General features: G+C 49.7%; 1 protein-coding gene across 1 annotated transcript in view; it reads left to right on the top strand.

Moving 5' to 3' along the window:
- Nucleotides 1-1730: 1730 nt before the first annotated feature.
- The window catches only part of Tbx5 (T-box transcription factor 5), a 33661-nt gene continuing 22956 nt past the window's right edge, over nucleotides 1731-12435 (top strand). The window contains exons 1-4 of the mRNA XM_090320153.1: nucleotides 1731-1822; nucleotides 3831-3950; nucleotides 4615-4762; nucleotides 7906-8058. Of these exons, the coding sequence (XP_090176279.1) occupies nucleotides 1731-1822; nucleotides 3831-3950; nucleotides 4615-4762; nucleotides 7906-8058 (513 nt within the window). The remainder of the gene's footprint in view (nucleotides 1823-3830; nucleotides 3951-4614; nucleotides 4763-7905; nucleotides 8059-12435) is intronic.

Genomic DNA, 12435 nt, shown 5'->3' with positions numbered 1-12435 from the left:
TCTCCTCCCCACAGGCCGCCTTCACCCAGCAGGTAAGGAAGTCCCACGTTCCCCTTCCTGTAGGGGACACCCAGAGTGGGGAAACTAAATCCCACCTCCCATTATGATCCCTTTCCTTCTTTCTCCCCACCTCCAATACCAGTATATCTCAACCCCCTTTATTTCATGACGACCATCTCTCCAGAGAGGAGCCTTTTTGAAATCCTGCTGGAATTTGGGGAGGAATCTCAATTATCCGATCTCTGTGGTGGAATCGGCTAACAGTGGCCCAGATAATTCCTTTCCCGCTGCACTAAGCATTCACTGGGCTCGGAGAACCATATTAAGGGCCGGGTCAGAGGCTGCCTCAGGCTGGCATGAGCGATGGTTTGACCCCTCTTTAGATCTTTCTTACCCTCACCTCTGCCGGCCTTCTCCGTGCGGCCTCACACCCGTGCACAACTATTTGTCTTGTAGTCAACCCTGGCCGGCTGGTGCAACCCCGCTGGCCGAGGGCGGTGTACTGGCCTGGGCTTGGAGCAGGCAGGCTCATGGGAGAAGGACAGAGAGAGAGAGAGAGAGAGAGAGAGAGAGAGAGAGAGAGAGAGAGAGAGAGGAGAGAGAGAGAGAGAGAGAGAGAGAGAGAGGAGGGAAAGAGGAGGGAGAGATGGGGAGACACTTCTGGCACTCTGTGCCCAGATCTGGACACACTGGGGTGCTTTCAGTGCCTCCCTGAAAGCCCTGACAACTTTAAAATAAAAGTCCCAGGACATAAGGCAGGGTGATTTATCCAAAAGCGATATGAATTACATGCACAAAGCTAAAACCCTTTTTTGGAGATTCCCTTGGCATTTTTCCCCTCCCAGATTTCAGAAACTATGCATATTTCTATAGAAGCAGGAAGCCTCAAGTGTTGTGTAGTTTGGGACACACAGATATTCCCCCCCTTCTTTTAAAGAAAAACAAATCCAGATTCTAGGAAATCACCAATTGTTTCAAAATGAGACTTTGTATCTGATTTTTTTTTCTTAAGGGGCATGGGTTTTGTAAAATAGCTGGCGGTTGAAAGCAAACATTTCCAGAAGCTTCAAGCCATGCCCTTAATCAACAAAGCCCTTGTGCGCAGATTGCCATGCAATGTGGGAAGGGTCTGGAACATTTGATAGAGAATTTGAGAAATTCATTTTGGTCTGGGACTGTGGGAACATACCATACATTTTTTTAAATGTAAAATTACTCGTATGTTTAATATTTGCACCTACCATGGTTGAGAATAAACATACACAGTCCTCATCCAAACACATAGATAAATATATATTTCACCAGCGGATATCCTGATGGATGCCTGGGTGAAAAATATCCCGAGTGAGGCTTTCTAGCTCCAGGAGGTTTAATTTACTTAGAGGAAGAAGAAAAAAGAGAGAATTGGAGTTGGGCATTCTCTTCCCCTCCCACCTCCTCGATCATTCTAGGCACAGCATGGCTGGAGAGAGGTAGCAAGCTCTCCACGCGTGGGTGATGTGGTGGTGGTCACGGGTAGCCAGCTACATGGGCTCAAAAAATGTTGGAAATGCACTAGGGCTGGAGCACGGTCTCTCTCCAGAGTCCAGACGGCTTTGCAATAAATGGCTTCAGCCACCCTTCCACCCCGAACTTACAGCCTCAGAGGAGGAGAAGTGAATGGGGGCGCATGAAGGTTTTGCGCGGAGTTTAACTTGACAGTGGTTTTTCTTTTTTGGCTTCTCCAGGGCATGGAAGGCATAAAGGTGTTTCTCCACGAGAGAGAACTCTGGCTGAAGTTCCACGAAGTCGGTACGGAGATGATCATAACCAAGGCCGGCAGGTGAGGTGTTGGGAAGGACGGGAGAGGAAGGAGAAGGTGGCCCCAGTGGGAAGAGACAGGAAGAAAGGAGAGGGGACAGGGAGAAAGAATAGAGTCAACACGGAGAGAAAGCGTTTGACTTTTATGAGAGAGTTGAACAGAGAATTCTTTCACTGGTTTTGCTCAGTAGGATAGGAGAAATTGTTCAACTCCAAATACGTATAATGGGGGCCCAATTCTGGATAGCTTAACAGTATGAGAGAAGAGGGGAAGGTATGTGTGTGTGTGGGGGTGAGACCCAGAGGAGAAGGGCCTTGCGTTTTCATTGACCGTCCTGGAGCTAGGAGTCCTTTCGGGGTCTCACCCTCCTGCTCAAATCTGTCCGATCGTGAATCTCTTCGCTACCTATCTCCTGGTTTCCAGAAAGCAGGCAAAGCCTTTGAAACTGAACCAGGGCCCAGCAGTGCTGTGCGCACAGACGCCGCCAGTAAACACAGCGGTCTTGGCCAAGTGGCTCGCTCTCCCAGAGCTTGCGGGAGTTTTAGCTTAGCAGGGCTGGGCCAAGGTGGTGGACGGCAGAATCCCGTAGATCTGGATCTCAGTGAGTGTGCGTGGTTGTGAGAAGCCTGTGTGTGCCCAGGCCTGGGGACGGAACCCCAGTCCTCTCCTTGTTACTGTGCGGGTCCCCCAGAGGGGCTCGTGGACCCCCAGGTTTCAGCAGAGCCGCCCGAGAGCGGCTGAGGCCCTAGCTGCTGGCCGGGTAGGCGGGCGGCGTGTGAACCCGGAGGGAGGAGCTGTCTCCAAACCCGGTTTTCCAGCCCAAGCTTTCTGCAATAAACCGACAACAGTGACATTTATTATTATTTCAAATTAAACAATGTCAGCTTCCCCCGCTCAGCTCCAATGTCGGAGCAAACTAAACGGTGGTGTTCTGTTTATACCCAGGGATTTTGAGTCCTTTTCTCATTCCCGCTCTGGAGAAGGAACAACCCCGCTGGCCGGTGCCTTTTCCCGTGGCCTTAGCTGAGGGGATTTAACTATAAAAGGCCGGGGAAGGCCCTGAGCCTTGGGTAGGAGGCAGCTTGAGCAGGGTACAGGCAGGATGGGGGGGGGGGAGTTCCCAGACCCCCAGTCACTCCTTCCTGCTGTTGTTAACCCCACTGGGATCCAACCACTGGTCTTTTTGTCCATCCAGCAGCCTTGCTTTTTGGGGAGCACTGTCCCCAGTTGCAGGATCCTGAGATTTCTGTCTCCCGGACCCCTCATCAGGCCTCAGCTCTATCTAAAACTGAATTTGGATGGGTCTGCCCTTTCTTTGTGGAGGGTCAACAGGTTATTCAAGGAAGTGTTGGGGGTGGGATGGGGGCTCGGAGGAGAAAACACGGGCATCTAGGAGTAAATTCCCCTGCAAGAGACAACCACACCAAACCAAGTCTATAAACCCTTCCATTTCGGGAGAGCCGGGGCGCCCCCTCTGTGGGGAGCTCACCCAGCGGCGTCCAGGGTCAGCTGAAGCAGTTGACTGGAATGACAAAGGGGGACAACTTTGCCTCTGAGGGGCAAGAAGCCTCCTCTGCCTGGAACTTGTAGGTGGTGGGCTCCGAGAAGAACTCAGTAGGAATTAAAAGTGTGTGTGTGTGTGTGTTGGTGGGGATGGTGGGGGGGCTTTCAGGACTTCCCCCAAACCAGGCCTGTGTGAGCTGCAGTCCCCTCGATTCTCTTTTCCTCAGAGGTACCTACAAATTCGGTCTCTCCCGCCCCCCCTCTCTCTCTCTGTCTTGAGCTCACCTCCTCCTCATCCCCCCCCCCAACTTTGCGTTCCTCCTCCCACAACTTCAGGGAAAACCCGGGGTGGATCTCAGAGAGAGTGGACTGGGGCCAATTCTTGTTTCTAGATGGCTCAGGGCACCGGTTGTTTCTTGTGCGTTGTCTCCCCTTTTCCCTGAGGAAAATGTAGGAAGATGCTCTTCAGGAGTGCATCTCCCGACCCTCCACATTCTTCCCACCCTCTCCTCCCTCTCTTGCTCAGGCGAATGTTCCCCAGTTATAAAGTGAAGGTGACGGGCCTTAACCCCAAAACCAAATACATCCTCCTCATGGATATTGTGCCTGCCGATGACCACAGATACAAGTTTGCAGACAATAAATGGTAGGTATGGAGTCGAGTGCTGGGGAGGGGGGAATGCCCGAGGCCCTCCCACTTCCTCCTTCCTCCATTGACCCAACACAAAATATGATTTGAAGGCCTACTATGGGCCAGAAGTGGATGCCTGCCTATCCTGTTGTATCCAGCTGACCACTCTGAGATTAAAGAATAGCCGCCATTCCTACACTGCAGACCAAAAAACAGACTCGGAGGCAATCCGGCCTGACAGCCGTAAGCCTGAGCTGTGTGCATTTATTATTATTTTTTTTTTAGAAAAGGGTGTTGTTACCAAGCGCTGGATATATTTCTAAAGGCATAAAACCGTTTACAGTTATTTTTTATGAGTTACCTGCTTTGAGGGTGCCTTTTATTTTCTCTTTCTTTTTCAAATGCAAATGCAAAACCAGCCTCTTGGCACTCGAGTTAAGAAGGTAGGAGTGGGGAAGTCCATTTTGAGGGTCCATTGTTTCCACAATCTCCTTTTGAAAACACCTGAGTTTTCCAGGTTTTTTTTTTTTTGCACATTCAGACTCTGGTGTAGTGTGGACAGCGGGCAGCCAGGGGTAATGGGTCCTGGGACAACCAGGAATTTGATACATAAAGGAGAAGGCGGCTCAGATTGCTTCCAGTCTCTTCTCAGCCATGGTCACATCTGTCCCTGCCCTAGGTCTGTGACTGGTAAGGCTGAGCCTGCCATGCCGGGCCGTCTCTATGTACACCCTGACTCGCCAGCCACTGGGGCCCACTGGATGCGGCAACTGGTCTCCTTCCAGAAACTCAAGCTCACGAACAACCACCTGGATCCATTTGGACATGTGAGTACCCGGCCTGCAGCCTGGTTTGTTCTGTCTCCCTCTCCCTCCTGGCTTTCTTCCTTCCTCCCTCCTCCCCATTTCTTCATCTTCTCTTCATAGGAATCTATCTTTTCCTCTCATCTTTTCATTCACCTACCCCCCACTCCCAGCTTCCTTTTCCTCTCCCTGCTTCTTCCACTCTCTAGCACCCTTCTCTTGTGGTCTAACTCTGGGTCTGTCTTTGCGGGTGGCTGGAGATTTTCCTGCTCAGGAATTGATCAGGTCGCCGGTACCCACAGTTCTGCTCCCTCCAGGCCTGGATTGCAGGGCTACACGGCCAGTCTAGGCTGGGTTGTGAGCAAGCTAAGGGGAGGGACTGAGTTGCTGTCTACTTTACCTTCCCACCCAGGTTCTGCTGTGTGGTGGGAAGCACGGGGTGAGGGGCCAGCCCAGACTTGGGCTGGCGCTCTGCAGGTGGCCAGGGAGCCCACAGAGGGGCACCCCAGGACCCGTGCCCCTTTTTAGTTTGATTATCTGTGTGCTGATTTGCTATTCCCAGCCAACTTTCTCTCTCCCTCCATTCCCACAGCAGGCAAACAGACTGGGTGCAAGCCCTGGTATCTAGATTAGTTCTAAGAGAGGAGTCTAGTAGATTCCCTAATCTACCTTCAGGATATAGAGTGTGCTGCACCCCAACCCCAGGCGTGGTGCAGCAGCTTTAGTGGATTCTCAGTAGGATATCTCCCCTCTACTTCAAAGGAATACAAAGAACAGAACTCCTCCTCCTCCTCCTCCTCCTCCTCCTCCTCCTCCTCCTCTCCACCTCCTCCTTTTCCTTTCTCCAAATCTCTCCATTAGAATTAGAATTCATTAGAATGGGTCATCCTCTAACTTTTGCATTCAGAACCCTTCTGGTGTGTTTCTGGCACGCAGGTCTAAGTCCGGAAAACAGGGTCTTTGTTAAAGAGAAGTCGTGCAGGGGTGGGGGGGCAGGAATGTGTGAGGAGTGGGACTTGAGGCTGTCTCTCTAATTCTTTGTGTCCCACCTGCTTGACTCTCCAGAGACACGGTCACCAGACCTCCAGTTTGGGTGGGAATTGGGTTGGAGTGAGAAAATCTCTCTGGCGAGTTCAGTTCTGAACTCGCTAGGATCTGGGATGGGAGGGAGGCAGTGGGGCCCTCCAGCAGCTGAGTGGGGGACCCAGTCCATCGTTGCCCTGCCCCAGTGAGGACCCAAGAGGGGCTGAAGGATTTCTAGGGATGACAAACCTTGTCCTTCTTGCTCAGTTTCTAATTTTTGCAAAAATGATCTTGGGTTTTCTTTCTTTCTTTCTTTCTTTCTTTCTTTCTTTCTTTCTTTCTTTCTTTCTTTCTTTCTTTTTTGTGTTGTTGGCTACCAGGCTTGGGTGTATAACTGTCTTTACCCCCAAAATCAGAGAGTATAACTGTCTTTACCCCCAAAATCAGAGAGTAAAGAGGGTGACGTGGTCAAAGTTCCCGCTGTACCCCGGGATGGGCTGTTGACCTTCTGGAGTGTCCATGCCTGAGTGGTGACTGGGAATCCACGGCCAGGCTTAGCTTGCTTTCTGCTGTATCTTTAGGGGTACAGAACTTGGTCACCAATTTGGGGGTAACCCCGGAGCAGCCCAGAGCGAGAAGCTCTACCTCAAACTTGAATCCACAACCGCCCTAATGAAATTAGGATTCACTGGATCGCCCTCGCGTTCATGTCCCCTTGCTGTCCCCAGCCGTCAAAGCAATTTGGCTAAGCCGGGAGGATGGTGGGGCGGCCGGCCCGGGCTGTAGAGGCCCGAAGGGCCCCGCTGCGTCTCTCTGTCGCCAGACAGCCCCGGTCAGCCGGCGTCGCTATCGGGGCCGGGAAGGCAGCCGGGGTCTGGGCCTGAGATTAGAGCCAGAGACCGGCTGGGGTCGGGGGCTCAGAGCCACCAGTTTCTCCTCCTCTGAGAGACTGGGGTGTGTGTGTGTGGGAAGCCCAGGTCATTAATGCAAATAAATCCACTGCTTGGGTTTTGTTGCTAGGTCGGGGGCAGCAAGCAAGATTTGGGGAGGGTGTGTGGACCCCTAAAATGCAGCAATGTATGCACGGGGTGGGTACAAATCCGCAAGACCCAGCCAGCGTCCAGACTCAGGTGCCATGGAGACCACAGACCTGGGTTAATGAGGGTCGATGCTCTCACCTGTAGAGTTGTGACTCCAGGAAAAATAGGCAGCCCAAAATTGTTACTCCTTCTCTTCTTCTTCTTCTTCTTCTTCTTCCTCCTCCTCCTCCTCTTCCTCCTCTTCCTCCTCCTCCTCATCATCACTGTTGCCATGGTAACAGAGCCAAGACCCAGCAAATTCAGCCATTGCAAACCAGTTGGTCATTGTGATGGCAAGTCCTGCACAATGTAGGGGAAGGTGGAGCTCGCAGTGTCCAGATGGACGGCGCAGCCCCAGCTTTGATGGGGTGGGGGGAGGCGGGGGTTCTGACCCACGGTTGGTAAGAGGCCAGATGCCCCCACCCACACCCCAAAATCCATCCCTCTTTAGTGGCTCCACTTCCAGTGCACCAAGACTTGAGTCTGTCCACCCACAAGTCTTAGCGCCGGCGCACTGTTCAAGGAGCTGGTGATTTTAATTCATTTTGCCAATGCTTTTTCCTTGTAGCATTTAAAGGGTTTCTTTTGGTTGGGGGGCGATGGGTGGGTATGGTGTGTGTGTATTTGAGCTTGTTCATTCTCAAAACTGCTGTCCGGAGCTCTCCAGACACCACTTCTTCCTTGTTCCGCTCCCATTCAGGGCGGGTAAATGCCCTGCGCCGAGTTAATTTATTAAACAAACTTTATTAAGAATTTTGATTTACTGCCCTGTATGTGGCTTGGGTAGATTCCTGGAATAGTACTCTTGGTTTTTGTGTTTTGTTTTGTTTTGTTTTGTTTTTAAGTAGGAAATTGTCATTTTTGAAATGTTTCTTTTCGACGAAATTGCTGTTCCCTTTTCAAAACAGGAGGGGGGAAACCCAGTGTTTTTCTAGAGGCTCAGGGTCGGGTGGCCCGGGTCGGGGTGGGGGAGGGGCCGGGATGTATCTGGAAACAACAAAGGGAGTTTTAATATTTTTTTCCTTCTTCTTACAACCTCCTTTTCTCTACGATTATTATTTTTAGATTATTCTAAATTCCATGCACAAGTACCAGCCCCGATTACATATCGTGAAAGCAGACGAGAACAATGGATTTGGTTCAAAGAACACAGCCTTCTGTACCCATGTCTTCCCAGAGACGGCATTTATTGCTGTGACATCTTACCAGAACCACAAGGTAATAAGATGGGGCACCCAGGACCAGCACCTGGGGATACTGGCTGGTTCCTATGAACTTGGGGAGGGTCCCCCCAAAAGTTTCTGGCTTAGCGGGGGAGGGGTATGTGGTTTGAGTCCACCCATAGCCCCACTGGCTATCTCAGCATGCTGGCCAGAAACACAGCTTTAGTCTAAGGATCACACTGTATTCACAGATAGCACGCGCGTGGACATACACACACACACACACACACACACACACACACACACAATGTCACTGAACTTGTCTCCAACTGGGGTGTCTGGCCAGCCAGGTCCTCTCCTCCAGGAGTCACCTCTTCTGGTTGGGCTAATGCCCCCTCCCCCCTTCATGTGAAAGGTGGGGGGTAAGTTATCCTTTTGGGATCAGCTGCGCCAGACTTGGGGGACAGCTTGGGGGTGGGGTGGGGGAGAAGTGAGGGATTCTCTCCTCTCTTCTTTACCTGGCTCTTTTCCCCCTTCCAGCCAAATCGCAGAGCCTGGCAGACAGGGTCACAGGCAAGTTTAGCTCCCTAAGGTCTCTGGTCACCCCGTGCATAGGTCTGTCCCAGATAGGGCCCCCCCCCTCCTTCCAGGCCCTGATTAAAGGTAATCTCCAAATGCAGGTTGTCAGTGGCCAGGCCAGTCCCTTGATGAATGGTCCCTTCCAAGATCTGGGGAGAAGCCTCCTTCCCTCTTGTGGAGCACAAGGGCTCCTCCCCAGCGCCATTGCTCATTTAAAGGGGAAGGAAGCCTTTTCTGGTGGATTTTCACTCTCTCCCCTTCCTCTCAACCCCACTGGTCTCCCCCAGTGGAGCTCAATGGCCTAAGAGTTGCAGAACAATTTCAAGTCCATGGGAGTGTCTTCCTGGAAGTTAGTCTCCTCCAAAGCTGCTGGAAACCTGGGTTTATCTCTGTGGAGGTGATGTCACCCCAGAAAACAGCCACAAAGCAACCTAGGTCCCCAAATATAGATGCTTAGAGCAACCCAGACCTACCACTGGGGCCCAAAATAAACCGGGCCTTTTTGTCTTTTAAAAATTCTTCCAAGGAACTTCAGATTTGTGGAGAAAGGACAGGAAGGGTGAAGATATGAAAACAACAACCACGACAACAAAATAAGTGTTTGGATCCTAGTGGGAGGGGTTGGTCTCAGTGTTATGTGGTCAGACCAGCAGTTGTGGGTAGTTTCTGGCTCTCACTGCCTCTCTCGTTCTCTGTTTAGAGTTCTGTTGAAATGTAATTTTCGTATGTAACATGACTTTTCTGTTGTGCACAGTACATTATTTGTTGGGGTGGGGGAAGCTGGGATTGTATTTAGCTTCTTAAAAATGCTAAGCGTGCACCATGGAACCATACCCCGCATATTTCTATATATTCTCCCTCCCTCTCTCTCCCTCTCTCTCTCCCTCTCTCTCTGTCTGTCTCTCTCTCTCAACTCATGGCTTGCACTTAAGAACCTGGGCACTATTCCTGAGCCTTTCTTGAGCAAAGCTACTACTCTACCACTTGAGCCACAGCTCCACTCTTGGCTTTTGGCTGTTTACTTAGATATAAGAGTCCCATGGATTTTCCTGTCTGGGTTGGCTTCAAACTATGGTCCTCAGAGCTCAGCCTCCTGGGTGGTTAACATGACAAGTGTGAGCGGCTGGCATTTGGCTCACCCTGGATTCTGGAAGGATATATGTTCATGGACATTCCAGTAAAATTATTTCTGCAACTCATACAGCTATCTCGCTTCCTATCTCAACTTTTTTTTCAGTTGTGGGGCTTGAACTCAGGGCTTGGGCGCTGTCCCTGAGCCTCTTTGTGCTCAAGGCTAGCACGCCACCACTTTGAGCCATAGCATCCCTTCCAGTTTTTGAGTGGTTAATTGGAGACCAAGAGTCTCAGAGGGACTTTTCTGCCCAGGCTGGCTTAGAACCCCCCTATCTTCAAATCTCAGCCTCCTGAGTAGCTAGGATTGCAGAGGTGTGAGCCATTAGCCCCTGGCGCCAAATCTACTTTGGAAAACTTTGCAATGTATTTACTGAGAGAACTAGAGCCATAGAGACTGCCTGCTCCTTGGGGAAGCTGAACACAGCCTTTCAAAATGTGGATAGAAATACCTCATCTCGGAACGTGTGCATTTCTCTCTGCTCATTGGAGGGCCACAAAATGTTCACTCAGGGGAATTATGAATATTTTTGTCTGCATTATTTGGGTTAGAAAGCTCAGCTGAGCTGCAGATAAAAGAAATAAAACAGTTCAGCTGGCTAACAAAAAGGGGGTGGTGGTGGGACTTTGGCCTAGTAGTAGAGTGCTTGCCTAGCATGCATGCACAAAGCCCTGGGTTCAATTCCTTGGTACTACATACCCAGATAAAGCTACAAGTGGTGCAGTGACTCAAGTGGCAGAGCGCTAGCCTTGAGAAAGCTCAAGAACAGCGCTCAGGCCACAAGACTGGCACAAACAAATAACAACTAAACGACCCCTGTGTTATTCTTTTATTTTTTTTCCTAAATTATCTTTTAAGTAGTTGTCCAAAGGTATTTCCCATTTTAAATGTTTGATGAGGAGTATCAGTACATCTTGATCCTGGATATATAAAATAGCCACTTCCAGGGGACAATTTTCTGTCCTAGATTTTTTTTTTCACCTTGTTCCTTGTAGAGCAAGTCATGAATTCTCTGTATAAGGAGCAAGTCTACGAACTTTCCCAGTCAAGTTCAAGGGCCCTGCAGACATCACCCGCCTGGATATATGATGTGTGATTTAAATAAGCGAGCCGGGTCGTGTGTGATTTGTGGAGCCAGCCTCCTCACTTTATTGGCCCACCTGGCCGGGGTGTTGAGACCTGTGACTTCATGCGTGGAAACACGCTGAGTCCTTATTCTCTCTCACCTGGGCGAAAGGGTAGACTGTGAGCCCGACTGCTTGGAATCAGAGGCTCTCTTGCTCCCATCCAGACTTTGGCTTGAAAAAAAAAAAAAGAGAGAGAGACTTAATTTAGCTTCCCTGTCTGTAAAATTAGGATATTTATGACCCTTCCCCATCTTTGGAAAAATATATAATACACGGCCCGGTCTAGAATGAACGCTGGGGTGCTTGCAAGAATGATGACAATCATTAGTTACTTCATTACAATTCACTCTTAGGATCCCTTCATCCAACACTTTCAAGACTCTAGAAAACTCTTTCCCACTAAGTGTCACTCCTGGGCTAGTTTACAATGGGGAAGAGATTGAGGTTTCAAAGCCAGTTTTTTATTACTGTGGTTGAAAAGAAAGAAAGAAAAAAACCCCAACTACCTATGTTAGTCTTTGTGGTTTTGCTGGATCTTTCCCCCAAGAAGGCATCCATCCTGGGACTATTTGTCTAACCTTTTTGCTTGGGATAAGTGAACAGCAGAAGCAATGACATATCCCTATGATTCCAGGAGAATTTGCTATAATCTAAGCCACCAATGTTTATTGCTTTGGAGGGGGAGGTCAAAGGGCTCAGTGCCATGTGTCCCAGGGTTGAAAAAGGTAGAGAGAGCTAGGTACATGGCCCCACACTTTTCTTTCACTCCGGATACTAAATGGCTCCCACTGGCTAGACGTCTTCGCTCAGCCCGGCTTGACATTCCAAGCTGGATTGGAGCGTTATTTCCCCAGATGGCTGACAGCTTGAAAAAAAAAAAAAAGATATTTAAAAACTCGACTCTTCCCCCGGCGACAACATTCACTCCGTGAAACACGTTTTTGTAAAGTTTTCAATACAGTTGTCAACAGCTCCCAGAGCGATCCTGAGAAATATTTAGGTGCTAAAAGCGATCACGTGAGAATTCACTCTCCTGCTCTGACAACAATGTCTGTGTATGTGAGCAAGCGAGAGAGCCCACGCCCCCTCTTCCTATTAGCCAAGTTTCCATCAAAAGGCATTTACCTCCTGCCTAAATTATTGTGAATGGATCTCATATTTATGAGGTATGAGCTTTCTGGTGAGGACCAGGAAATGAACCTCTAATAGAGAGACATAATTAAGATTTTTTTTTTGTGGGGGGGGTGGGTGGGACTTTTGTGAGGTTTTTTTTTTTCTAAAGCAAGAATTCACAACAATTATTCTCATTAATTTTTACAACCTCTGTCTCCCCAGTTGGAGCTGGTATTTATATTTGTTGGCCCTTACCCCTCCACCTCCCTTTCTCCCCCGGATATCCGGTTTTACGCTGGTTTTGGAGAGACTGTATTTGAATAGTGACTGGAAGGCAGTTTTTGAGAATGGGCGCCTCCAGGTGGATGGGTTCAGGCTCCTATGAGCTGACATGCAGCCCAGAAAGAAGGGAGATTTACAGACAGGGCTGCAGTGCTCATGGACATAGAAAACACAGGACATGTGTTCATCTACACAAAAG

This window comes from Megascapheus bottae, chromosome 28 (assembly GCF_031878675.1).
Source record: "Megascapheus bottae isolate mThoBot1 chromosome 28, mThoBot2.hap1, whole genome shotgun sequence".
NCBI classification, from domain to species: domain Eukaryota; kingdom Metazoa; phylum Chordata; class Mammalia; order Rodentia; family Geomyidae; genus Megascapheus; species Megascapheus bottae.
The sequence above is the reverse complement of the archived record's forward strand: the minus strand, read 5'-3'. Positions and strand labels throughout refer to the sequence as shown.